This window comes from Pinus tabuliformis, chromosome 8 (assembly GCF_031772625.1).
Source record: "Pinus tabuliformis cultivar Carrire ecotype Pingquan chromosome 8, CPIR1, whole genome shotgun sequence".
Lineage (NCBI taxonomy): Eukaryota > Viridiplantae > Streptophyta > Pinopsida > Pinales > Pinaceae > Pinus > Pinus tabuliformis.
Genome location: NC_142294.1, coordinates 1,225,631,084 through 1,225,657,489, shown reverse-complemented (window position 1 = coordinate 1,225,657,489; position 26,406 = coordinate 1,225,631,084). Strand labels below are relative to the sequence as shown.

General features: G+C 43.8%; 1 protein-coding gene across 1 annotated transcript in view; it reads right to left on the bottom strand.

The window, feature by feature from the left end:
- Nucleotides 1–23,201, bottom strand: part of LOC149239810 (uncharacterized) — a 92,119-nt gene extending 68,918 nt beyond the window's left edge. The window contains exons 1-2 of the mRNA XM_089369974.1: nt 23,113–23,201; nt 22,832–23,029 (exon numbers count right to left, since the gene is read on the bottom strand). Coding sequence (XP_089226100.1) covers nt 22,832–23,029; nt 23,113–23,173 — 259 coding nt within the window. The 5' untranslated portion in view covers nt 23,174–23,201. The remainder of the gene's footprint in view (nt 1–22,831; nt 23,030–23,112) is intronic.
- Nucleotides 23,202–26,406: the final 3,205 nt, after the last annotated feature.

Below are 26,406 nucleotides of genomic sequence, written 5' to 3'. Positions count from 1 at the left end.
TACTACAACCTTCTTTTGATATAAATATATCCCAAATTATGGTTGGAAATAATTATAAATATATTTTTATAGTAGAATTTAGGAGAATTTTTTAAAGAAAAAACTTGTATACATAGACTGGTGCTCAAGCTCTTAACATTTTGAAGACAATTTTGATCGTCAATAATCTTATATGAATTTGCATACTAAGCAATGCAACTACAACACTTTTGATATAAATATATCTACTTTAGTTTAAAAAAATACCCTCAAACCATGCACTACACATGAACTTGTAAGATAAAATCAAAGTTCACGTAACATACAACTAATCTATAAATAATTTTATACATTCCATAAGCTAATTTGATTTATTAAATTTCATATTCTTACACCATATTGAAATTCACCATGTAGTTAATTTGAATCATCCATTCAAGTCAACAAATTTTTGCTTATCCATGTTTTGGTTTCAACTAATGCATCATGAAATACCTTCATTAGCTTGTAATCACCCTCTTAAATATGATAGTTCTTGATTTGTGTTCATTATTCCCTATGTCCTTCAATTTTATAGAGTTAATTTGATTCTTTTAAAGAGGAGAAACTTTATCTAATACCAATAGACTTGTCCTTGTGAGAAAAGGATTTAATGATTTTCCTATACATGTTGGATCTTTTTTATGAAATTCATACTGATACACATAACCTATTTTTTAGATCTATCCATATAATAATATGACAGTTCTCGCTCTCTTACTTCACTCTCTTCCTTCTCCATGCTTTCTAATATTGAGGTTCCCTCAAAAAATTTTGATTGTATTTATGAATATTTAAACCAATTTAAAGGATTTTTCACAAGTCTCCTTTTCAGTTTCTTTCTATGGAAGACTTCAATAATAAATTATCATGTTGATATTTTGATATGTAAACAAGGTATTTATATCCCACTCTTTCCACCAACATGGATACTTTGGAAATTAACTTTTTTATCTCTATTTATCTAACTTATTCTGATATCTCTATTCTCTAAATGGAAGAAAGGAAATTTTACTCAATTCAATTCTAAGTGCAATTACTCTTTAGGATTAGAGGCATGGCCTACTATCTAGTGCAACTTTCTCACATAAACTAGCTAACAACATAATAGTAATCACTTTAATAAAAACAAGACTCTACAAGTAATCACTAGAAACTTTGTCTTTGATGGAACTCCTTTGTGCAATGATATCCAATTGAATTGATTCTATAAACATGATCACTTTTTAGATTATGATTTTTTGTCATAATATGGGCATGAAGGATCTTGAATGCTTTTGTTCAACAATTGGTTCCTACTTTCGTACCATCAACCAATAATATCCATCAATGGGTTCATGTGAATGTTCTTTTATTATCAGTAATTAATCAAATTTTATTGTGTCAAGAAAAAAATGCATACACTCGACCTATTTTCACACAAAATGTACAATGTTTCTAACTTTTTAAGCAATGAACTCACCTTAATGAGCATTCACATGTGATCACCATAAGTATGTGTTGAAGCTTCAACTATCATTTTCATTACAAGGAACTACTCATTAATATGTAGGTATCGTTCCCAAGTGATTGTAGTGACATGAATGAAGATTCAATGACAATTATATTGTAAACCACAATTCTTTCACTAATTTCCTATTCATATAATCAACTATAATTCAACTTGTCCATCATTATTTGAACCACATAAGAAATTAAATTTGTTAATTTAGTTAAAAAAATTATTAAATATACATGCGAAACATTTATTTTAATGGAATGAGAGGGAAATAAATCCATAGATGATCCAAAATGGATAAATATACAATTTTTCATCTATCTTGGTTACATTCTACATGGAAAAACTAGAGGAATTGTCTTGTAGGCCCATTTTAGTGGCAAATCCTAGTTTGGATATTTGAGGACTAGAACCTTCCTAAGCCATTTTGAGGAATTAAATAACACTTTCTAGTGTCAAAAAATTTCAAGCATAGCTCTTGTCTCCTTGACACTATTGTACACATTCATACCTTTCCAATGATGTGAACATCGCCTCCATCGAGGCTCATATGAAGAATTTATCTCTTTCAAGTTGGCCTAAATAATGTGAAATGACTCTCATGTTATACCGAATATTATTCCAAAAGGATCCATTCCTTACTATCTTATTTTACCCATAGTTTATTATAACATCTAAGAGTGAGATTTGAGACCATAACGGAGGAGGAAGAACATACTATAGTATCCATTTAGGCCTCAATGTCATAGGAAAATGCATGGTAAGTTCCCCTTTCTTTGTACTTTTGGTCAATAACTAAAGAAAATATATTTGAGCATAATCCTAACCTTTTATATGGGATTTATCTTAATTTACATTTCCTAGCATGCATCTTAATGAGCCCCATAAATGGGTAATTATATGGGCTCATTTTCCCTCCTAACTTAGCTTAATCAACCATTCTCATTAGTTTATTGCATGCTTTTGATTATATTTATGGTAATAGAGTGAGTTGGGTTAGTCATTATGCCATGAAGACTAATGTGTGCTTTATGCAGATTTTTGGTTAATTTTGAGTAAAGTCAAAGGTTTGATGAGCATTTGGCAGCCAATATTCGAGGAAAATAAGGGAGAGGATCTGTAGGAGGGTGTCCCCCTCATTTATAACTCCATACTTTGAATCCTCATTCAGAAAGCTCAGAGCACAAGCAACCACATCAATGCAAAAGGGGTAGCTGAGCAAGTGAAGAATAACTGTTGTCTATCTCAAGTCTTGGGAGCCAAGCCTCCTTGATTATAGGAGAGTTGTTGGGAGCTCCAGTGGTATAAATAGAGAGGCTTAGGGCCTCATTAGGTTATTGGACATTAGTCAAATTTTTTCACTTTTGTTGCAGCTCTTGCTCAACTCATTTCGAGCTTACTTTTGTGAACAGTTTTATGTAATGTGACTATTATTTTGGTAATGGAGATGAAATATTTTATGAGCTAGCACTAAGTTATTTCAAAGGGTTGAATCCCTTGGGTTAGGGCCCAACCCAAGCTTCCAAACACCCATTCTTTTGTATTTATATGTTTTGTTTTAGTTCATGAATTAGTTGCTATTAGATAGATTTCTTCCTTGGTTAGAATAGGTTGCTTTTCGTAATTTACATAGCTGTTTCCATTCCAGTTTGCTGAAGTAGATTAAATAGTGATAGGAGAAAGATACAAAAAGGCCATCAATAGATCCTTGACCTCCTTTCCTCCCTTTGGGAACATGAGCTGAGGTCAAGACACTCTGGCTACCACAAAAACATAGTTTTTCTTCCTCCATGCAATTTCTAGTGTTATAGTTTGATTTAGAGGTTAATGCTTTGCTTCAGATCCATTTTTCCATAGTAATTTCTATTTTTGCAATAAATCTCTTTCCATGCTTTCCTTTCCATACAGCATTGTCCAGCATTTTATTTTCCTAGATCAGAATTTAGGTTAACATGAGATATAGTTCTGCTTTCTGGTGCAGCTAGTTCTTTTCTTGCTTAGTTTCAGTGTTTGATTTGTAGCTCTCCTGCAGTACATCCCTGCTCATAATAAGTTAATAGAGCAGACATCACCATCTCTTTTTCTACATGTTTCATAGGTCATTCATAGCCCTTCACAAATCTACCCTAATTTTTTGTGTTTTCCTCATAAACTTTCCTCTCGACTCTTGAACAAATCCAACCATAATTTTCTTTCCTAATACTCCTTTATAAACCTCAGACACATTAACACATCCCTCTAGTATTTAGCTACCCTTTCCCACCATTTTTCTGCCATTAAAACCTCTAAAACAGCCCTCGGCATCCTCTTGTAGATCCCCTACAGCCTCCTTTAGAATTTCCTATAAGTGACTTTCTAAAGTCCGATTGCAGCGAAAGCCTCCAGAAGGTTGCCAGAGGCCTCCTAGGACACCTCCACACCTTCCCACACCTCTGAAAATCCCAAGGTCACCTTCCATCATCACCTAATTTCTACCACATCCACAAATAAAAAGTTACATGCACGGCAATTTCACAAAAATACATAAAAATCCAAAAAAGATGTTTTTTTCTTATTTCCTTCTAGAAATCACTTGAATAGGTGTAGGTTACTCCCTCAGTAGGTAATGGCACTCCTTTCCTAGATTTTCACCTCTCTTTTAGCAAAAGTAGGGTTAATTGGTAAATTAGGGTTTGCTAGGTTTACTTCACATTTCAGTCTTCTTTCTCTTTCTGCAAGTAGAATAGCCTCTATAGAGTAAGCTTTCCTTTCTTTCATCACATATAAAGCTTCTTCTGGAATTCATAGAAGTTGGTTTGAGCTCCTAGTGATCTTGCGCGAGCTAACCAAGTGACAGCCTGTAGTAAGAACTAGTACTTGTGCATACAACACCGTCGCTTCCAAGTTTGCTACGAACTACTGGGTTGATAAAAGTAAAGTAGGAAGCCCCAGGAGTTGCAGCATTATTACTGCAATACTAGTGCTCACCACTTTTTGGCACCGTTGCCGGGGATGCATCAGAGTATTTTGTGATTACTGCTTTCTTCTATTTCTTCTTGCAACATTCTACTAAGTAGTTTATTTCAACAAAAGTAGAATAGTTGTTTCTTTCAGTTTCTGCATTTCCTTGCTTTCATTTGAGCAAAAGTAGAGTAGTTGTTTCTTTCAGCAAATTCATTTTAGCAAAAGTAGATTAGTCATTTCCTTGCTTTCAGCTCTGCATTTCATTTGCTTTCCTTTTCAATTCTGCAATTTCCATTTCAGCAAAAGTAAATTAGTCATTTCCTTGCTTTCAATTCTGCATTTCATTTGCTTTCCTCTTCAATTCTGCAATTTCACTTCAGCAAGTTTATTTCAATTAGTTGCAATTTGTTTTATTCAACCAATTTTAGTTTTACAAGTACTATCAGTGTGGGGAAAAAGAAACAAAAACCAACCAAAAATATTTCCTTTCATGCCTCGTAGGAATAGAGATAATTCAGGAAAATGTTTGTCCAACACCCCCACTACTTCACACAACCAACCTTCTCTCTTCCTCGGTGGTTGCAATCAAGAAAAACCCTTAGGTAACAGCCAGACATATTTGAAGGACCTATAGGGGAAGAAGAAGACGAAAACATTTCTTTGGAGCCAATGGCAGAAAAAAGAAATTTTGGAAGCAGTACCTTTTCTTCCAATTCATCCACTAAAGGTGAAATTGGAAGCATGCTAGAAGACCTCAAGAGTGAGATGTTGCAGATTCTTGCCATGAAAATGGATGCCTTACATATCAAAAGGAAACAAGAGGAAGTAGAGAAGGCTTTGGCCATTTTTTCCCTAGATGCATTAGGAGGCATCCTAGGAATGAATGCCCGTTGAACTTTATAAGGGTTTGTTTAGTCTACGAAGAAGATCATTCTACAGATAAGTTCCCTTCCTTGCCCGGACTTAAAGCTTTGTACCTAGGGGCCACAAGAGTCACTGAACAGATCTATTACATTAACCAAAGGGGCCCACATGGACCTAGACCATACCAGAAGGGGATGCAAGGGACATCTCAGGCATACTACAACCCCAACCAAGTCACCTCCATACCTTCTTGGGGTCCCCCTACTCATACATCCTAGTCCTTGCCTTCTCCTTGGTCCTTCACATCTCAATATCATGCCCAACTAGCCACCCATTAATTTCAACCCTACGCTCAGCTGCAACCTCAGTGGAATGCATATCATCAGGGGTGGAGGCCCCAATACCACTCTCTTCCCACTCCTTCACCTCCACCACCTACCCAACCACATCCCCATCCAAATTCATCTCAAATATGCACTCCCACTCAACTCCCTGTACCACCATTTCCAAACTCACGCATTGAAGTAGCTCACCCATTTACAATCCTGAGGTACAACACTTCCAAACAACTCCTCTTAAGCTCAATGGTATTCACCATAGCTCAAGAAAAGTATTGCAGAAAAGAGATTATATTGATATCATTGAAGGACCACATCCAAAAGAAGAAGATTCAAAAGAGAAGATCAAAGAACCATGGGTTGCACTTGATGAAGAGAAGACATCAATATCAGATATCGAGAGAGCTCCCTCATGGTTACCAACAAATCCTCCATGTATTCAGAAGAAAAATCAGCAAAAAGAGGAAGATGTGAAGATCATGGTGGAAGAAGACATGAAGAATGATCCAGATCAGAAAAAGGACCAAGGACATCACAGCTATATTGAAATATGGTTCCATCCAGTCACTAAGTTGCAACATCACTCTCTTCCTCAACTATGCTTGATCCCTTCAAAGTCAAATGATTTGGCCTTTGAAATCCAGATATATGTCAAAGCATACATTTCCAGCCTCCACATCATTTTGTCTATCATCTCGATGTGCACATGGCTCCATTGGAAGTATTCTTATACTTGAAAGTGATTTTGTTTTTCAATTATGGTAGGGTAGAGAGAAAAAAGAAAAAATGAAAAATAAGAGAAAAAATAAAAATCTAAGGTGAGAAACTCCTTGGAGGTGCCTCAGATTGGCTCATTAATTGAAAACCTCCATGAGGCGGTCAATGGTTTGGAAAGAAGAAAAAAGAGGAAAAGAATAAGATCCCTAGGCAAAAACCTCCCTTGGAGGTGCCCAGGGTAGGAAATTAGGGTGAAAACCTCTCTGAGGCACCCTAGTTGTTTTCAAAAAAAAAAAAAATAGAGAAAAGGAAAAAGAAAAATGAATTTCCAGTGGTATTGCAGGTGCAGGAGGGCTACAGGAAGCAACAACAGGTGCCAAGGAAGCTCTAAAACCAATAACAACACCTATCCTACCTTCCCTCACCTTTATCCATCATTCTTTACATTCTTTTCACCTCACTGTACTTCTTTTCCGAACATTGTGTTTTCTACAGGAGGCCCTGTGTTTTCTACAGCAGGCTCCTATAGAAATTACAGAGAGCCAGAAATTGATTTTAAAAGTAGCTTGAGGAACAAGGAAGCTTCATAAAGGGTTTATAAATCCTCCTGCAGTCTTCAAACCTCTCTTCCATGATTTCCAATCCTGCATAACACCCCAAGCTCATTTTTCTTACTGTCTAAAAATTGCAAGATGCTCTGATGCCAAAAATACATAGAGCAAAAATTTGTTTTTTCCTTAACTTGAAAACCGTGCATCCCTTTAAAAAACTATTTCATGGGGAGTTACATATGGATGCTGGTAACATGCTCAAGCAATTTCAGCAAATTCCAATGCACGGTTACCATGAAATTGGCCTCCATCACCTTCAACCATTTTTGCATTTTCTCAATATCTGTGCATCCATTTAAAAAAATGCTTCATGGGGATATGCATATGGATGATGGTAACATGCCCAAGCAATTTTAGCAAATTCCAGTGCACCAAGAAATCAGCCTCCATCACCTTTAGCCATTTTCAGTTTTTCTCGAAATCTTTGCATCTATTAACCAAAATTTTTCTATGGGAGGTGCATAATGATTATGGAAACATACTCAGAAAATTTCAGGTCAATCTAATCTACCGTTTGGGAGATATGGACAAAACAAGTCACTGTCCCATTAAAATCTAGCATCAACAGCATGCGGGTGTAAATCTGAAGGTTGAAGCAGACACATGAAGGTCAGATCCATCTAGAAAGGAACCTGCACACAATACAACCATATCTCAGAAAGCAGAAAGCATGTAGCAAAGGAAATACAGGCATGCAGCAAAGGAAATACAATCTTGCAGCAACAAAAGGAGCCAAAATGCCTCACAACACATACATTCGACTCACAGGTAAGTGACTAACCCGCTCCTTTGTTACATTGGTGTAATTGAAAAATATGCATAAGCAGATGAGATCGGTAGGGTTGAACGAGAAAAGGTCCCTCATCCAATTGATTTCACTCATCCGGAGTTGCCACCACATGTGCATGTAGTCAAACTCAGAGAAATCCCAGGGACAGGTAGTGGAGGGTTTGTAAACTCTGATGCAATGTTTTGAGGTGATTGTGGGAGAGAGCCATGATGACAAGGCAAGTGGGGACCAACGATCCCAATATGGCAACGTACATTTTTTCCAGCTCACCCCATCACCGGAAATATCTAAATGAAGAAATAAGTACTCCTCCTCATCCACTTAGCTCCAGCAAGCTATTTTTCACCATCATAGCCTAAAAACCATCATTCTCCATCGCTTTCATCCATCCTCCTGCTATCGGCGTTCTACAGGAGCACCTACAGGTTCTACAAGAGCACCTATAGACAGTTCTACAGGAGGGGCACTAAGCTGTTTTTAAGGAGAAAACAGTATTTTCTTGCTCGATTTCTGGCTTGAGGAGGTAGGTTCTTGGCATACCTCCATTGAATATCAAAATATTCAAATAGTGGTTTAGTTTTTGAAGAGAAAATAGAACTGCTTGGTGGAGGAAATTCATAAAAAATTGTTGCTTATTGTTAAAAAAAAAAAAAACAGTCTATCTATCTCTCTGTTTTATTCAGAAACTGTTCTCTCCATTTCCATAGTTGTTTTTCCAAGGAAGCATAGGAAAAATGACAGGAGGTTTTATGAGGAAGGAGAAGAAACTAGTTATTTAGAGGAACGGGAAGGGAAGAAGAAAGAAACCAAAAGAGAGAAGGAGAAAACAGAGCAAACAGAGACAGAAACAGAGACAGAAGGAGGAAAAGGGGTAGAAAAGATAGAAGTGTCTCCTAAGACCCTTGAAAGAGAGGCAGCAACTACCCTCACTTCCCTCAACACCCCAATTAAACAAAAATAAAAGAGGAAGAGGTAGACATCAATGTATTTCAGGGCTCGGAAAAGCACAAGGATAAAAACAGGAAAACCCCAACCATCTTCAATAGTGCCTATTATAATTGAAGATTCACCCACTATCAAAGGGGAAGAATCTCCCTCTAAGACCCCCATCACATATGAAAGAGGAAGTCCCAGATCTTCCACCTGGAAGGAAAGAGTGCAACTACAGGACTCAAAATAGCTCTACAGAAGGCACAGACTGTTCTATAGGAGACCCTGACAGAGCTATGGGAGACCAAAAAACTTGAGAAAAGGGTAGAAGAATAGCCAAAGGGGAAGGAGGAAACAGTAGAGGTGCAAGAACCTGACCCCCGGCCTAGTTTGGGCTCTTACTAGAATCTTCTTGAGGGGGGGAAATCATTCCACAGAAATTTGCAGTCCCACTTTTCTTTGAGTTAGAAAAAGAAAGGATCAGGAGCCATAGATGGATGCAAACCGCCAAATCCAAGGGGGTAGAGGATATTGGCCACATGGAGAACAAGCTTAGAGAAATGGACAGGGAGTTAAGTGTTGTTAGACATAAAGAGGCAATCACAAGAACTCACTTGGAAATAGAAAATGAGTTGCTAAGAAGACAGCTGCAAGAAAAGGAGACACAATTGGCATGCATGGCCAGCTGGTCTATGGAGGCACTATAGTGTAGAACACCAGCAAAATCATATGGATTATACCTCAAGGACCAGTGGCTACAGTTTCAGATCAATACTTTGGCACAGAGAGGCACAATGCCTTTCCAGGATTACAGAAAGTTCATGGACCTATGTGACCAAAGCTCTTCAGAAGACAAGGCAAAAATAGCAGAGTTCTATTTGCATAACATGGCCCTCACAAACATGAACATGTGGGACCCCAATGCTAGGCTAGGGGACCTGCAGCTAATGGCCATGGCCTCATGGATGAATCATGAGGAGAAAAGGGCAACAAAAATAAAAAAGTTGATGGCAAAAGAGCAAAATGAACCCTTAATTATCAGAGCTGAGCCATCAGACCCCATGGCTCTCATCAACACACACCAGCTGCTTGCAAATAATCCTCAAAGTGCCCCTAAGTATATCAATGATCAGGCTCAGGCCATTGCACATTTTGAGGATATGGAAAGATTACTTGGGGAAGACTGTATTCATGCTTGTATGAGGAGGTGGAACACTCTACCACACAGTTTGCAAATCAGGGAGTATCAATCCCCAACAAGGATGAAAGAAGAACTAAGGAGAGTGCCACTGTACAAGCGCTCTATGCAGAATTTAAAGGTCAATTGGATTGGCCTCAAATTGAGTCCCCCACTACTACTAGGCCTTCTGGAAGGTAGAAAAGAGGAAGAAGAAAAATAGCAGTGGGAAGAGGTGGACAGAAAGGAAGGATTCCATGACAAAAAAGATGACCTCACATCAAAAGCATGGGATGTTAGGTAGGCCATCAGGGCCATCAAAGATGAGGATATGGATTGAGTTGCTCAGAGGATGAGCAACACCTTCAGTAGGGCGTGATGATGAGCCCCATAAATGGGTAATTATATGGGCTCATTTTGCCTCCTAACTTTGCTTAATCCACCATTCTCATTAGTTTATTACATGTTTTTTATTATATTTATGCTAATAGAGTGAGTTGGGTTAGCCATTATGCCATGAAGACTAATGTGTGCTTTATGCAGATTTTTGGTCAATTTTGAGACAAAGTCAAAGGTTTAATGAGCATTTGGCTGCCAATATTCAAGGAAAAAAAGGGAGAGGATTTTCAGGAGGGTTTCCCCCTCATTTATGATTCCCTACTTCGAATCCTCCTTCATAAATCTCGGAGCACAAGCAGCCACATCAATGCAAAAGGGGCAGCCAAGCAAGTGAAGAATAATTGCTTTCTATCTCAAGTCTTGGGAGCCAAGCCTCCTTGATTATATGAGAGCTGTTGGGAGCTCTAGTGGTATAAATAGAGAGGCTTAGGGCCTCATTAGGTTGTTGGATGTTATTCAAACTTTCGCACTTTTTTGGCAGCTCTTGCTTAGCTCATTTCGAGCTTACTTTTGTGAACAGTTTTATGTAATGTGACTATTATTTTGGTAATGGAGATGAAATATTTTCTGAGCCAGCACTGAGTTCTTTCAGAGGGCTGAAGCTCTTGGGTTAGGACCCAACCCAAGCTACCTAGCACCTCTTGTTTGGTATTTATATGTTTTGTTTCAGTTCATGAATTATTTGCTGCTAGATAGACTTCTTCCTTGGTTAGAATAGGTTGCCTTTGGTAATTTACATAGTTGTTTCCATTCTAGTTTGCTGAAGTAGGTTAAATAGTGATAGGAGAAAGATAAAAAAAGGCCATCAACAGAGCCTTGACCTCTTTTCCTCCCTTTGGGACCATGAGCTGAGGTCAAGACACTCTGGTTGCCGCAAAAACACAATTTTGCTTCATCCATGCAATTTCTAGTGTTATAGTTTGATTTAGAGGTTAATGCTTTGCTTCAGATCCATTTTGCCATACTCATTTCTATTTTTGCAATAAATATTTTTCCATGCTTTCCTTTCCATATAGCACTATCCAGCATTTTATTTTCCTAGATCAGAATTTAGGTTAACATGAGATATAGTTCTGTTTTTTAGTGCAGCTAGTTCTTTTCTTGCTCAGTGTCAGTGTTTGATTTGCAACTCTCCTATAGTACATCCCTGCTCATAATTAGTCAATAAAGTAGCTGTTACACAGTAATTTATCACTGCCTTCCTGTCAGTCGCCCTGCTGTGTCCAGAAGTCACAATCACTAAGTGTTTGATCCCTGAACTGGCTTAAAACCCATTTTTCCAAAGTTTTGTGCATCAGCGCGTCTGTTCCTAAAATAACCGCGATGACCAGCGCCTCACAGTGTATTTCGTGCGCTGCCATCGCGGAAGAACATCACTTTTCCGCGATGACGCACAGCGCGGCTTTCCCGTGTTCTTCCGCGCTGACATGACTTGTTCAGTTATTGTTATGTGCTGACAGCGCGGCAGTCTCTATATAATCCGCGCTGATCCAGTTTGGGCGAATTTGTTCAAACAACCAGCCTTCCAGATCTCTCCAGGCTTGGTTGTTAGCTTTGTGAATATCGACTCCCTTCTATGGCATGTCTGTTCGACCCTTTGCAACTACTCCCCTTGAAGATAAGCTCATCCTTCCACCTTTTTAGGAGACTCCTTCTCCTATATAAACTTCCACCATTACCATGAGCAGCTAGTTAGAAACTAGTGGGAACTAGCTAGACTTAGCTTGGATTGTACAGAGCTTGTAGTGCTCAGATTGCTGCTATAGGTTTGGTGTGTTAGGAGTGGAAGTGATTGATTGCTTTGGGAAGTTTGTTTGTGACATTTGTGTGAGAGAGAGAGAGTTGTTTGTCTTGGGAGAACCATCCTCAAAGGTGAATGCTTGAGATACATGCTGACTGATCCCTCCTGAGAAGTTTATCGACGTCAGAACATTTGGTTGTACTCTTCTCTATTCTGATTAATAATAGATGACTGCTATTATTGTTCCATTCTCGTTTGTTTATGCAATGGATAAATGTGAATTATGTCTTTTCTGACTGACATATAGTTACTTTTACTAGATTTCACGCTTGCGTTTGCTTTCTCTTCGTGTGTGCAGGTGTCCGTTCGCGGGGATCGCGGGGGATTGTGACCAGCCGAAGCGAAGGAGCGAAGGAGACATCTCTTCGTCCAACGACAGCGTAGGAATCCAAGTAGGTGCTCTTTACTTCTTGTTTAAGTGTAACTAGGAACATGCGTGGCAGCATTGTGTGATTGTTGCTAGACCCCCATTAGGCTAGTAGGGATCGCCTCTATCCGTAGAGGGGATTTACCTCTCCAACAATTTGGCGACTCCACTGGGGACCAGCCTTTTTGTCTCTTCAGTCCACTTTTGTGTTTGGCTTTGATTGATCTCTTTTTGGGTTTTTGGGATTGTCTTTATTGCTTATGAACTTTCTGGGTGTTTCTGGAAAGCGTCTTTATTATTAAAAAAGCTCCTGCCTTTGGTTTGGGAAGTTTTTATTTTGGCTTTCCTTGTTTTTTACTCCCAGCGCGTTTTATTTCGGAACAGTCGCGCTGACATCGCGACTCTGTTCTTTGGTTTTCTCTTCATCGCGCCTGTACGTCTAACAGCCGCGCTGACCTCGTTTTCAAGGGCAGCGCGCTTTATTCGTGTTCTTCCGCGCTGACATCGCGCCCCCTCTTCTTTGCGATTTTGGTCATCGCGTCTGTGTGCCTTATATCCGCGCTGACCTCGTTTGTCCTAGGGCAGCGCGCTTTTTCCCTGACTTTCCGCGCTGACGTCGCAAAGTTGCTGAAGGCCTCCCCCTGTCAGCGCCAAGTTGCTGAAGGCTACCCGCGCTGAGCCTGAAAAACTCATTTTTGTCCAAATTGACCTCCTGAACCTCTTGCTGTGACTTTCCCTTCTTCTCCCCGCTTGTCTGATGACTTGTTTTTCACTCTCTGAACTTTGAACTGTTTGATTACGGAGCTCAACTCCATAGGGTTTCGTTTTGCTTGGTTTTAAGTTTGCAAACAACTTCCCTTCTAGCTGCTTGGTTCGTGTTTTCATCCTTACTTTTGCGATTACTGGATTGTGTTTGGGTCTCTAATTGACTGGTTGCGACTCTGGTCCGTCGGATGTTTGCTTTTCTCTATTGATTTCGTACTCTGAACCCTAGGACATCTAGTGGCCGTGTGTGTGTCAAGCCTCCCGTGAGGATCCCTGTTTGCTTGATTGACCAGCTCGTTCTAGACTTGTTTTCGCATTTTTTCAGTAATTGTCAGAGTGTATTGGATTGTGCTTCCAAGTGGTCTTTTTCGCTTCCTCCTTGCTTGCGATCCTTGCTTGTTTTGCAGAGCTTAGATCACATAGCTCGTGCATTGCCTCGTTTCCTTTTGATTTCGAGACTTCGGTTGAGTGTTCTTGGGAACTTTGTGTGCTCTCATTAAGTAGTTTACTTGGTGTTCAGGTTCCTCCAAATTCCTTTAGGTGTTTTATGTCACTAAAAAGAAAACGAATTAGTAGCTTGCTTTAAAATTCGAAAAGGAAAAGAACATTTCATTGATTTGCATTTTCAAGAGAAAAGTTTCCTTTCCTCGCTTTAGTTGCATTTAGCTGCTTGTTTGTTTGTATTCGTTTTGTTTAAAAAATTCTTTGCTCTCTCGTAGCTAGAATTCATCGAACGAAACGAAATTCTTTTGCATATAGATTGCATCTAAGTAATTGTGAGCGAACATACGATAGAGCTTGAAATCGAAACTTAATCTCAAGATCAACTATAAAATGAACCAAATGAATCTAAAAACGCATTGGAACTAAACGCAAATATTTAGAGGTCTAGGTTAGAGACGTGTTCCGGCGTCTTAAAACATAGTCACTGTTGTTTCACATTAGGTTGGGTGATTCCTCCTTCTGTGACTCGATAGTGGTCTAATACGGATTGCGCTCCCACGTACCGTCGAGTATATAGGGAGACCCCACTAGGCTTTTATCCTTTATCCATAGGAAGCCGAGTCGGCCGCCCTACAATTCGCAATGCAGTGAACACAGCATTCACGAAGATTGACCACCCGTACCCTAAAAAGTATTCTGTGGTTTTGCGAAGAGTTTGGCACACCCTCTACCTAGAGTTCCAGAGCAGTCGCTTTTGATCCTTTTCGGACTCCCTAAACGAAAAGGTGCCTGTGAGCGTCTTGTCACTTCGTGCTCATTAAACATTCGAAGGAGACTGGAGTCATCTTTGTCCTTTTCTCGACTCCTGAAATATGAAAAGGTCAAGTTTGGTCCTTGCGTCTTAAAATTAATTTGGCCACGATAACATCACCTTTTCTAGGTCTTGTGTGCGATAGTTTTGAGTAGGCTTTTATCGGTAGTTTCCTTTAAGAGTTCTAAGGGGTCTGGTCATCCTGGCTGACCCATCAACTTCCGGTATAAGTGACCAAGGTTCTCAATCCTCTGTTGCTCCCGAGGTACCAGTTTTAGGCGGTACTCTTCCCATTGTTCCGAGTATCCAGCCTATTAACGCACGGTCCCCAGGCAACCCAGATTACTTGGAGGATTGGAATCCCGTCTGGGAAGAAGATTGGGATACCCCCCCAACCCCCCGTACCCCTTTAGGTATGTCATCTCCGATGGAGGGGGCAGCTTCCAGCACGGGTGAGACACCCGCAGTCACAGACATCGAGACACCCGCGGTCACAGACATTGAGACCCCGATCCCGTCTTCATCTCCCCTCCCTCCATGATATCAATCGCTAAGGGATAGGTATGATGCTAGAACAACTTCTACCACTATATGGGATCCTACTCTCGCTGCCTCGATCGGCCCTTTTGTTTCGCAGCCTCTTTTCCCACCCCTCACGTCAGAACTCAACCTGCCCGTCACCTCAGTTCCCGCTCAACCTACTGTTTGTGTAGCACGTTCGACTCCGGTCGTCAGTGCTGTACCGATTCCCTCGTCTGAAGTTCCTCAAGCTGGTTCTTTTGTTGGAGGCATTCCAGGATCAGGACCGTATGATGCTTATGGGGAACCTATAACGGACCCAGATTACGATGGTCCTGTTTTCTTCTTCGATGCAAATGGTGAGTTCCTTGAGGAAATCTCAGGTCTCCCTCGTCGCCCTTTTGAAGAGAACGAGGAATCTTTGAATGTCATGTATGACCACACTACTAAGTACTTTGGAAACCGAGACCCTCCTTGGCAGCCCATAGGACCACCCAATCAGGACCCGTCATTCTACGTGCAGCCCCCTCAAGGGCAACCATTGTATGGCCTGCCTGACCCAGGACAATCTGGGCATCCACAAGGTCAACCTTACCAGGAACAACCTATGGACATGGGAGGTCCGCCATACCCATATCAAAATCAACCTACTGGGCAGCCAGAGCAACCGTCTTTTCAAGACCAGCTTGGTTTCTAGCCAGGGTACCCCTCTGGACAAACTGGCTCAGTTTACAATCCTTCAAATCAACCAGCCGTCCAGCAAGGGTATCCCTATGGCCAGGGCGGACAACCCTATGTTCAACAGGGCCCACCTACCCCTCGAATCGCAAATCCTTCTGGGCAAGGGGGGCAACCCTCTGCCCAGCCTATATACCAAAGAGGGCAGCCTGCCGTACAGCAAGCCCAACCCTCTTCCCAACCCGGTTACGGTGGGGGACAAACGGGCCAACCGTCTATACAGCCAAATCAACCCGGGGTCTACCCTCACCGTCAACCTGGACAAGCTGGCCAGCCTCGGCGTCAACCAGCTATCCAACCAATTCGACCACCCGCTCCGCGAAGACAACCCTTGGTGGCACATGGACAACCTGGCGTTCAGCAAGGCTATCCTGCTGGCCAACCAGGTCCATCTCGAATCCGACCAAGTCAACCTTCGGGACGTGTGGTCCAACCTCAACCGGTTCAAGGACAGTACTCTGGGCCTCAGACTCAAGCAGGTTATCAACCTCCATATCAAACGCAGCCTGCCTACCAGGCTCTGTATGCGACCCAGCAGTCACATGGCTACCAGCAACCCCAGGGGCAAAATCAGTATGCTCCTTACCAAAATTATCAGCAACCACAGGTCACTCCCTATCAAAATTATCAATATGGTCAACCTGGCGCGCAAGCTGCTAATTCATGGGGAGCTGGGGGGCAAACACAGGGACAGTCGTCCGCACACGGACAAAACTCCTACGGACAAACTCCCTATGTGCCAGGTCCTTTCGGACCAGGTCCATCGGGACAAAATTCCTATGCGGCCGGTCCTTTCGGGCCAGGTCCGTCTGGACAAAGTTCGTGGGGGCAACCCCAATCTGGGTGGAACCCTAATACCGCCTCGAACCCTCAGCCACAGATGTCCTTCAACCCGCAGCTACCATTTTTGGCTACGTTGGAACTACCCGATGTGTCCAAGTTAACAAACGATCCTATTTTGCATAACTCATATTGGCCACCGGTTCCGACCAAAATACCAGGTGACTGTCCAAAGTTCGACGGCAAAGCCGGAGAGGATCCTCAAGCCCACGTAATGACATATCACCTTTGGTGTTCATCTAACTCATGGCTTGATGATTCTATCCGACTGCGCCTCTTCCAGAGGACCCTCACTGGTTCAGCCGCAAAATGGTACATCGAACTTAATCGCGGTATGTTTTCAGACTTTAACTCGTTGGCTATGGCCTTTCTTACTCATTTTCAGTTACCCATTCGGTACGAGACTGGGACCCATTTGCTCACGTCTCTGAAACAGGATACGGCAACGCACATCTCTGATCATATACATGAATGGAGAAGGCGCCGTCGTTTGATTAAATTTTGGATTCCCGATCAACTCCTGACCGACTGGTTTACCACATCCTTTGTCCCTAAAATTGCCAAAGATATTGCAATGGGGGCGTGTGTAACTGAAGAGCAAGCGATTGCGCGAGCTCAATACCTCGACTTAGTATATTCTCAGTCAGGTACTTTGTATGACTATTTGCCAGATGCCCCGAGGCACGGACAAACCAAAGCTCCACCGAAACCGTCTGTTGATGGAGTTATTGGCTCCGTGAATTCACCAAGTAAGAAATCAACCGCAAACTCTGGGAAGCAGAAACAAAACGCCTCTAACGAGAATGCTTCTCAGAGCCCATCTATTCCTGGGAATACCTCCGAGGTAAATGCCGTTCAGTCCACCGCGGCAGACAAATCCTCGAAAGGCAAAAAGAAGGGAAAGGCCAAAGAAAAATCCGGACAACCTAAGCAGAATCCTCCTAAACCTCCCGCTGAGGAAGGAGCCAAGCGGAAGCCTAAGTATCCCTGCCTCATTTGTGAGGAGGATCACTACACCAAGGACTGCCCCAGGCGGTCCGAGGTTAGTCGGCTTTTAAAAGGTGCTTCAGGGTCCCCCGCCGTGCTTAAAGAGCCTTTCCCATCCCAGCAGACGCATCAGGTGGCAGACCCTTCTCAATCCTCTTCCTCGTTCGGTTCTCAAGTATTCATGGCGGGAACCATCCCCGTCCACGTTACGACTCGAACGAAAGAATATCCATCTTCAGCCGGGAAGGAGCCGGAGGTCCCCTCCAGCGCTCCCGCGTCTAGTTCTGGCCCTCTTCACATTGAACGGCCCAGCACCGAGACGATCCCCCGACCCCCTCCCAAAGGTGTACTCAGGAAGTCATCTTATAACCCCAATGCTCGTGCCGCTCAGCATTATAGCATTGTCGAGGACTTAGCTCAGGCTCCGTCTGCTATGTCCGCGTTAGAAGTCCTCCAGAGCTGCCCCTCCCAGAGGAAGTCCCTGCTATCAGCAATTGGTGGCATCGACCCGGCAGATTCGGATTTAATTTCTTTTGACCTCGAAGGTTTCACGCAGAGATTACCTCATCAGGTGGCCTTCCTTATACAAGTTCTCATCAAAGGCAAGACGATTCACCGTACTGTCATTGATGAAGGAGCCTCAACCTGCATCATGTCGGTTGCTTGTTGGAAGGCTATTGGTTCGCCTGCTCTGAGCTAGTCTCCCACCACCCTAGAGGCGTTCGACGGAAGAGAATCGCGTCCACTTGGTATCCTCCCGCGTTTACCTATCTCTTTAGAAGGGAAAACTGTAGAAGTCGAGGTTGAAGTCGTTGACGCTAATCTCACTTACAACCTCCTTCTAGGACGAAGCTGGACTTATGCCATGCAAGCCGTGGCTTCCTCCTTATTCCGTGTCGTTCGTTTTCCCCATCAAGGAAAAATCGTCACGGTGGACCAGCTGTCCTTTTTTGCTTCCTCTTCTGAAGGGAATGTACCATTCGTGGAGCATACCTTCAAATCGCTCGAGAGTGTGGGTGCCAGATTATTTAAAGATCCCTCCTTGATGGGAGTCTTTCCCCTCCCACCTCCAAATCTCGCCTCCGTTAACATGATCACAACGCATTCTGATCCATGGGTTCTCCCTCCCGTGAATCAAGAGGACTCCTGGGGCGAGATGATGCCGTTGAGCCCAGCCGAGCTCAACTACATCGAAATAGTTGCTGCATCGGCTTCAACCTCCGAACCTGCTATTCCAGGCAGCGTTCCCGATTCACCTGAAACCTTCCCTTGGTTGGGAGAGAAGGCCACCTCGGACCCCCTGAAGGAATCATTCCCATCCGACGAGGCTATTATCGAGACTATGTCTCCCGAAGAGCTCCCTTGGTCAGATCACCACCATCGCTCTTCGTTCCTCCCTCCTCATTCGGAAATGGCCACGTGTCTCGGAAAGTTTGCTTCATGTCTCCCACATATCCCTCTCCAAACACCTATCCAGTTATATCAAGTGTCTTCGGAAGGGAACATGGGTAACATTACGCAGACTTTGGCTATCGACATCTCTGTCAAAACAGGGGTTGTCGAAAATATTCATATTGGAGTCACATGTACTCCTGAGGAAATTCAAATCTACAAAGATCTATTTCGTGAATTTCGTGATGTTTTCGCATGGTCTTACGAAGAAATGCTCGGCATTGACCCCAGTATCGTGGAGCACGAAATCCCTACCTATCCTGGGGCTAAGCCTGTTCGTCAGCGTTTACGCCCAGTGCACCCTCGAAAGGCTGCAGCCATCAAGGCCGAAGTTGAAAATCTTTTTCGAGCTGGTTTCATTTATGCCATTCCCCTCACGGAATGGGTATCTAATATAGTTCCTGTCAATAAAAAACAGGGCACTATTCGGGTTTGTGTTGACTATCGCGATATCAATCGCGCCTGTCCAAAAGATAACTTTCCTACGCCTTTTATTGATCAGCTTATCGATGATTGCGCAGGAAGCGAAATTTATTCGTTCATGGACGGCTTCTCTGGTTACAACCAGATCAACATAGCCCCCGCAGACCAGCACAAGAATGCTTTCATTTGTCCTTGGGGCACCTTCGCTTACAAGAAACTACCTTTCGGTCTCAAAAATGCCGGCGCCACTTTCCAACGTGCGATGTTGTATGCTTTTCATGATATCCGAAACATCGTACAACCTTACCTGGATGACCTACCCGCTCATTCAGCTAAACGTCAAGACCATCCATCTCATTTACGCGAAATCTTCCTTCGCTGTCGACACTACCGTATTCGACTCAATCCGCATAAGTGTGTCTTCTGCGTGGAATCTGGCCGACTACTCGGGTTTATCGTCTCCCGAGAGGGCATCCGCTTGGATCCCCTTAAAGTCGAGGCCATTGTGAATCTTCCTCCCCCTGCCACTCTACAGCAATTACAAAGCTTGCAGGGAAAAGCCAATTTTCTCAGACGATTCATCCCAAATTATGCCGAGGTGGCCAAGGGTTTCACGCGATTACTAAAGCGAGACACGCCCTTTCATTGGGACGCTATCGCTCAGCAATCTTTTGAGCGTCTTAAAGACCTTCTGGTCTCAGCTCCACTCCTAAGACCTCCAAATTACCACCGTGACTACACCCTTTATCTGGCCGCTGCCGATACCACCATCGGCATGGTTTTAGTGCAAGACGATGACGATGGCTTGGAGCACGTTGTATACTATCTTAGTCGCAACCTCCTCGATACGGAGACTCGCTATGCATATGTCGAAAAGTTGGCATTGGCCGCTGTCTGTGCCGTCCAACGTTTCCGTCATTACATCCTGTTGCGCACAACGACCGTGATCTCTGACTGCAACCCCATGACCTATATTTTGTCACGTCAGTTGCTGGGGGGCAAATACTCGAAGTGGATCGTAATCCTCCAAGAGTTCGACTTGGAATTTACTGCCGCCAAGTCTAAGAAATCACTGGTCTTTGCTGAACTGCTCTGTTCCTTACCATCTCAGTCTGCACCATCTCATTCAGAGGAGCAAATTCCGGATGAAACGCTCTTTCTCATCAGCACTCTCGACCCATGGTACGGGGACATCATTGTATATTTACAAACGTCTTCGTTTCGTCCCAATACATCAAAGAAAGCTCGACGACGGATACGTCATCAGGCTCAACCGTATCGCATTTTAGGCGACACCCTGTACCGCCTCGGCGTCGATTCTATTCTTCGCCGATGCTTAACTCTCGAGGAAGCTGAGCGAGTCATGAATGACTGCCACTCCGGCGCTTGTGGCGGCCATATGTCCGGGTACGCTACCGCTCAAAAGATCCTCCGCGCTGGTTATTTCTGGCCTTCTATATTCAAGGATTGCATCCTTGCTGTACGCGCATGCCATGAATGCCAGGTTTACCACCGGAAGATGCGTGCACCTGTTGCACCACTGCACCCTGTTGTAACCGTAGGTCCATTTGCCAAATGGGGCATCGATTATACGTCCTGTAACCCTCGTTCGGCCGGGGGGCATGGGTATATTATCGTTGCCGTGGATTATTTCACCAAGTGGGCCGAAGCAATGCCTACATTAAACGAAGACGGTCACACAGCGGCGCAGTTTTTATTCAATCATATCATCACTCGCTTCGGAGTCCCTCAGGCTATTGTTACAGATCATGGAAAGCATTTCCGAAATCATATGATGACAGAGTTAACGAGCCAGTTAGGCTTGCGTCAAGATAGTTCGTCACCGTACTATCCTCAATCTAACGGTCAAGTTGAAGCCGTGAACAAAGTTTTGATCACCATGCTTCAACGCACCGTCAATACACACAAGTCAAACTGGCATCTAATGCTTTTCCCAGCCTTGTGGGCCTACCGGACTTCTGTGAAGGATGCCACCGGTTTCACCCCGTTTCAACTGGTCTATGGACTGGAGGCTACCCTTCCCGTCGAATGTGAAATTCCTTCATTAAAATTAGCTGTCGAGTTGCTTCCCAACACCACTCCAGTGGAGGAACGGCTTCTTTACCTAGAACGGTTAGACGAGACTCGTCGTTTGGCCTCTCTGGCTATCGAAGCGCAGAAGAAGAGAGTCAAAGCTCACTTCGATCAGAATATTCATCCTCGTTCCTTTGTTGAGGGAGATTTAGTACTGCTCTACGATCAAGCTAAGGATAAGCTGGGGGCAGGAAAACTCGAATCCATGTGGTTAGGTCCCTACATCGTGAAACGTGTTTTACAAAAGGGCGCATATGAGTTGATTGATTATGAAGGAAATCCTCTTGACAAGCCCCGAAATGGGCTGTATCTGAAGAAGTACTATGCATAGCTGCTCACAGTCACTTTGTATATACGTGTGTTTTTGAGTTTTTACTGCATGAGTTTCTTTTGCTTTGGTGTGAAGGCGTGTTTTTGCCCCTTATTATGCTTTCTCTTTCCTGCGCAGATGTCTCGTACTCCTTATGTTGGTTTCGCTGATGGTGCCTGCCGTAGTACTTGTAATTTGTCTTCGGCAGCGTGGGTGATCTACGATCCTCACGGGGAGTTGATAAACCTGCAGGGTGTATGCCTAGGTCGTACCACTAACAACGTTGCCGAGTACAGTGCTGTAATAGAATTACTTGCCGAAGCAGTTGACCTCGGCATCCGAGAGCTAGTGGTGAACCTGGACTCCCAGCTGGTTGTCCATCAACTCAACAGGCGATATTCCGTCAGAGACCAGCGCATATTAAGGTTGTACCTACGTGTAAGATTGTTAGAACGGAATTTCGATTACATTACTTATCAGCATATTCCGAGACGATTAAATACGTTGACTGATGCATTGGCAAATCGTGTATTAGATAGACATTTGCGAAACAGATAAACATCATACAAGGAAGGAAAAGAACAGCATAGTAAGACCATAAGCATATGTAAATAAATCATTTCAAGCATAGTTTGCACGTGTGTGTTTTTAAGCTTGCATTAAACATATAAAATCCATGAGTCGAGTGTCGTGCAAATTCATACATAAGATCACAAATTGTACTGAACAAACGCATAACACAAGATAACACATCATCACATGTAACAACGACTCATCCAAAAATCGGTATGTATATATATATATATCGTGTGGCGCACTGAGGCGCTCAAAAATAGAAGTACGTGTCCCAAAATCTCAATACATCTGAGTCATAATGTCTCAAAATAAACAGTGGAAATAAAACCTAGGTGACTAATCGGCTGGATGGTGCTCTCTGTAGTACACAGCCGCTCGTGCCACTCGCCTCAGAAGGCGGTGCACTCTGGGTTCCACACCCACTGTGTGGATCTGATGCTCCACAGGAACCTCTTCAACCCCCTGGAAGTCCGGCACCCCCTCCAGCAACCCCTCAAGGTTGCGAGCCACAATCTCTGGTGTGTTGGCCCCTGGAGGGGCTAAGGCCAAAGCTCCGGCTCCCGGGCCCTCTCTCCGTGCCGTGGCAGCCAGGCCAATCGGTCTAGTAGGCCCCACATCTGCATGACAAGACATTTATTAGGACATGTACATAAAAAATTTTAAAAACAATACAAAACTCAAAAGACAAAAAGTGTCATACCTGCATCATCCCACTGTTCACCCGGAGGCAGCACCAAGTCAGGATCATTGCGGAAATCCATCCCCGCATATGGCCAATCCTGTACGAAGATCTCCTGTTGGTCCAACCAGTCTCTGAAAAATACCCCCCAGCTATGTGGTCGGCCGCCACCCCCACGTGGCATAATCCGAGCCCATCGTGAGGCCCTCGTCTCTCGAGGATCTCTGGGGGCATCCACAGCCATAGACTGCAGTCGCATGGCTGGTACAAGCTCCAGAATGAGCGGGACCAGGATCGATCCATACCCGAACTGCTTCGTCTCTCCGAGACGGCAGTTGCTCAATTGCCTCTTCATGTTGTTGCACACTGCAGTGCACCAGTCAAACACGGTAGGCTCGAGGCACTCGAGGGCTAGTAGGAGATGGGTCTTGGATGCCTCGTGGTTCGCCATGCTGCCCGCTGCCCGGGTCACCATGAACAGGATGGTGCGCAGCACTATGTCTCTCACTGTGGGGATCGAGCACTTCCCACTCCGCGTTTTCACCGCCCCCGGGCAAACCTCAGCCATCAGGTCATCCAGAGTACCGCCGCTAGGTTGCTGCCCCTCCAAGATGGGCCTCGCACCTCGGCGCGACAACCCAGTCAAGAAAAAGATATCCATGTGGTCAAACTCAATGTCGTGACCACGGATGGTGAATTTTTGGTCCACCGGGTTCCATGCCCTGATCAGCAGCTCCAGCAGATCATGTTGGGCCCTCAGACGCGGCGTAAGGAAGAATTTCATGAATCCGTACGCCCGCATGGCGTTGCAGCAATTTACGTCTCCCCAAGCAGCCACATCCTCTACATCGTGAACTCTCTCTTGCCATTGAAAGGCCATGATGTCCTGCATGAACAATAAAAACCAATCAGAATTGTTTTCATGGAGAAATTTACGTTCATTTATTAAAAAACAAAACTTTTCCGTGCCATCGCGGCTGTTTTAGGGATAGCCGCGATGACAATGGCGGCTCTGTGTAAAAAATGCGAGGTCAGCGCGGAAGAACACGCCTTTTCCGCGCTGACCCGAAGTTGGTTACATTGGCTATTTTTCGGTCAGCGCGACCCCGTAGGCAATTTCCGCGCTGACCGAGGGCGCACCCATGCAAATAAAAATGCCCAATTGGGCCCATTCAACCGTTAAAAAACTCCTAAAATGAACCAGAATGCAGGGCAAAGGAATGGGAACCTACCTGGAAGAAGCAGATCTGAAAATGGTCTCCGGATGGGCTGGAAATCGCTCCGTCAACTTTTTGGCTTCTCCACGTTCTTCGCACTCCAAATAGTAAAATGGTAAAAATGACTTATTACCCCCCCTATTTATAGTAAAAACTCCTAAATTACCATATTTTTTGGGTTTTTACCATTTTTAGCCATAAAACTAGCCTTGGTTCTGTTTTCAAGCATGTTTCAATATGTTTTTATGTATATCGAATGGATTTATGCGGGTAGTGCCCTTGTGCAGGTACAGGTATCGCAGCTTGGTCATGACAGTCCACAATTCATGTGATTCCCAAAGTGTCGTCTCTAAGCTCTTTTCCGACGTTAAACAAGAGAAGATGGCCGAGCTCCCTTTCGGCTCGTTAAAGGGAACGAAAGGCGGTCGTTTTTAAGCTCTTTTTCCGACCGTTAAACCAGAAAGATCGCCGGGTGTTTGTCGTTTCGCACTCGATATTGGCTCTAAAACGATGTGTCTTTGACCACTTTTTTACTTTTTCCGGTCGGAGACACTATTCATGAAAAGTACTCCTCGGTTGTAATGACCGGGCGGTTCTTTCGAGCACAGTTTTATACTTTTTCGGGCTCGAGAGACACAACTGTACGAAAAAGGACCCCCCTGGAGTCTCCTTTTCCGCATTCTTTTCAGACTCTCGAAACAAGAAAAGAAGCCGAGTTTTTCCTTTGTCAGGCTCGTTAAACACTCAATGACATCGGATATTGTCAACATGACACACATCAAGCATATGTTACCCCCGTCAAGCTTGTCGTCCAAAAATAATCGGGGTACCTGCCTGCAAAGGTGGGGAAAATGGAACTTTGATTACAGTCGTCTCGGCAGTACGTCACTCTTGAACATGGCACTCCGCTGTTTCGTGTCTGGGTGGGGTCATCTCATCTCGTATTCACTAGCCTCCATGGGTTTGGGATATCCTATTTGACCTCTCATCTGTTCATTGCCGTCATCATCCTATCCGCTGCTCATTTGATGTCAAGTACTGCCAAATCCGTTACAGTGCCGTTATATGTTCAAGAGAAGTTGTCCTCTGCCACAATGCAACCTCGTTCACTATCTCATCACAAATTATTATACCTCTGTCTCATTTCGATGATGTGGGAATCATCATGGCCCACCTTCGATCAAGGCCACTTCTCGTCGACTTCAACTCATTATCCGAGAAAGTGACTTAGAGACTCTTTCCAGGTGCCTTGGAGCCTGCATGCCTCAATGGCAGGTTCCTCGTGTTCGACGCAAGGTTTACATCATTAACCTACGATCGAATGATTCCGTGGGTGTTCGACACCAGCTCATTGATTCACACGCCACGGATTGTACCTATAGTACCTTGAGGGCCATTGTCATTACTGGTGGTACCTCTCGCGTCTGTTAACGGTTCTCATCATTGGCCGGTAATCAGACGATGTTCATGCATGTTCGACTCCAACCCATATATTCACATGCTTGAACTTGTACTTTGTTCGGATCGGGACGGAGCGCAAGACCCTGGATCCCTGTCTGTTGAGGGCCAGGTTGCGATTTTGTGGATGATCATTACATGACTCATTGATGGATGGCTGCGCCCATACCTGAGTCTTCATGGATGGCTGCGACCATACCTTGTCATTATTATGGTCTCTTTAGCTGGGTGGCTGCGTCCATACCATAGACCAGTCTCGCATGTCTTTTGGATGGCTGCGCCCATGCCTAGACTGCATGTATATGATTGTCAGAGATTTTTCGGTACTTCCTGGTGGTGTTCCAGTTCGGCGTGTGTTGTAAAGCATTTCACCCCTCCCACTCTCTCGGTCTTCATGCTTTAGGGGGCATCTGTTACACAGTAATTTATCACTGCTTTCCTGTCAGTCGCCCTGCTGTGTCCAGAAGTCACAATCACTAAGTGTTTGATCCCTGAACTGGCTTAAAACCCATTTTTCCAAAGTTTTGTGCATCAGCGCGTCTGTTCCTAAAATAACCGCGATGACCAGCGCCTCACAGTGTATTTCGTGCGCTGCCATCGCGGAAGAACATCACTTTTCCGCGATGACGCACAGCGCGGC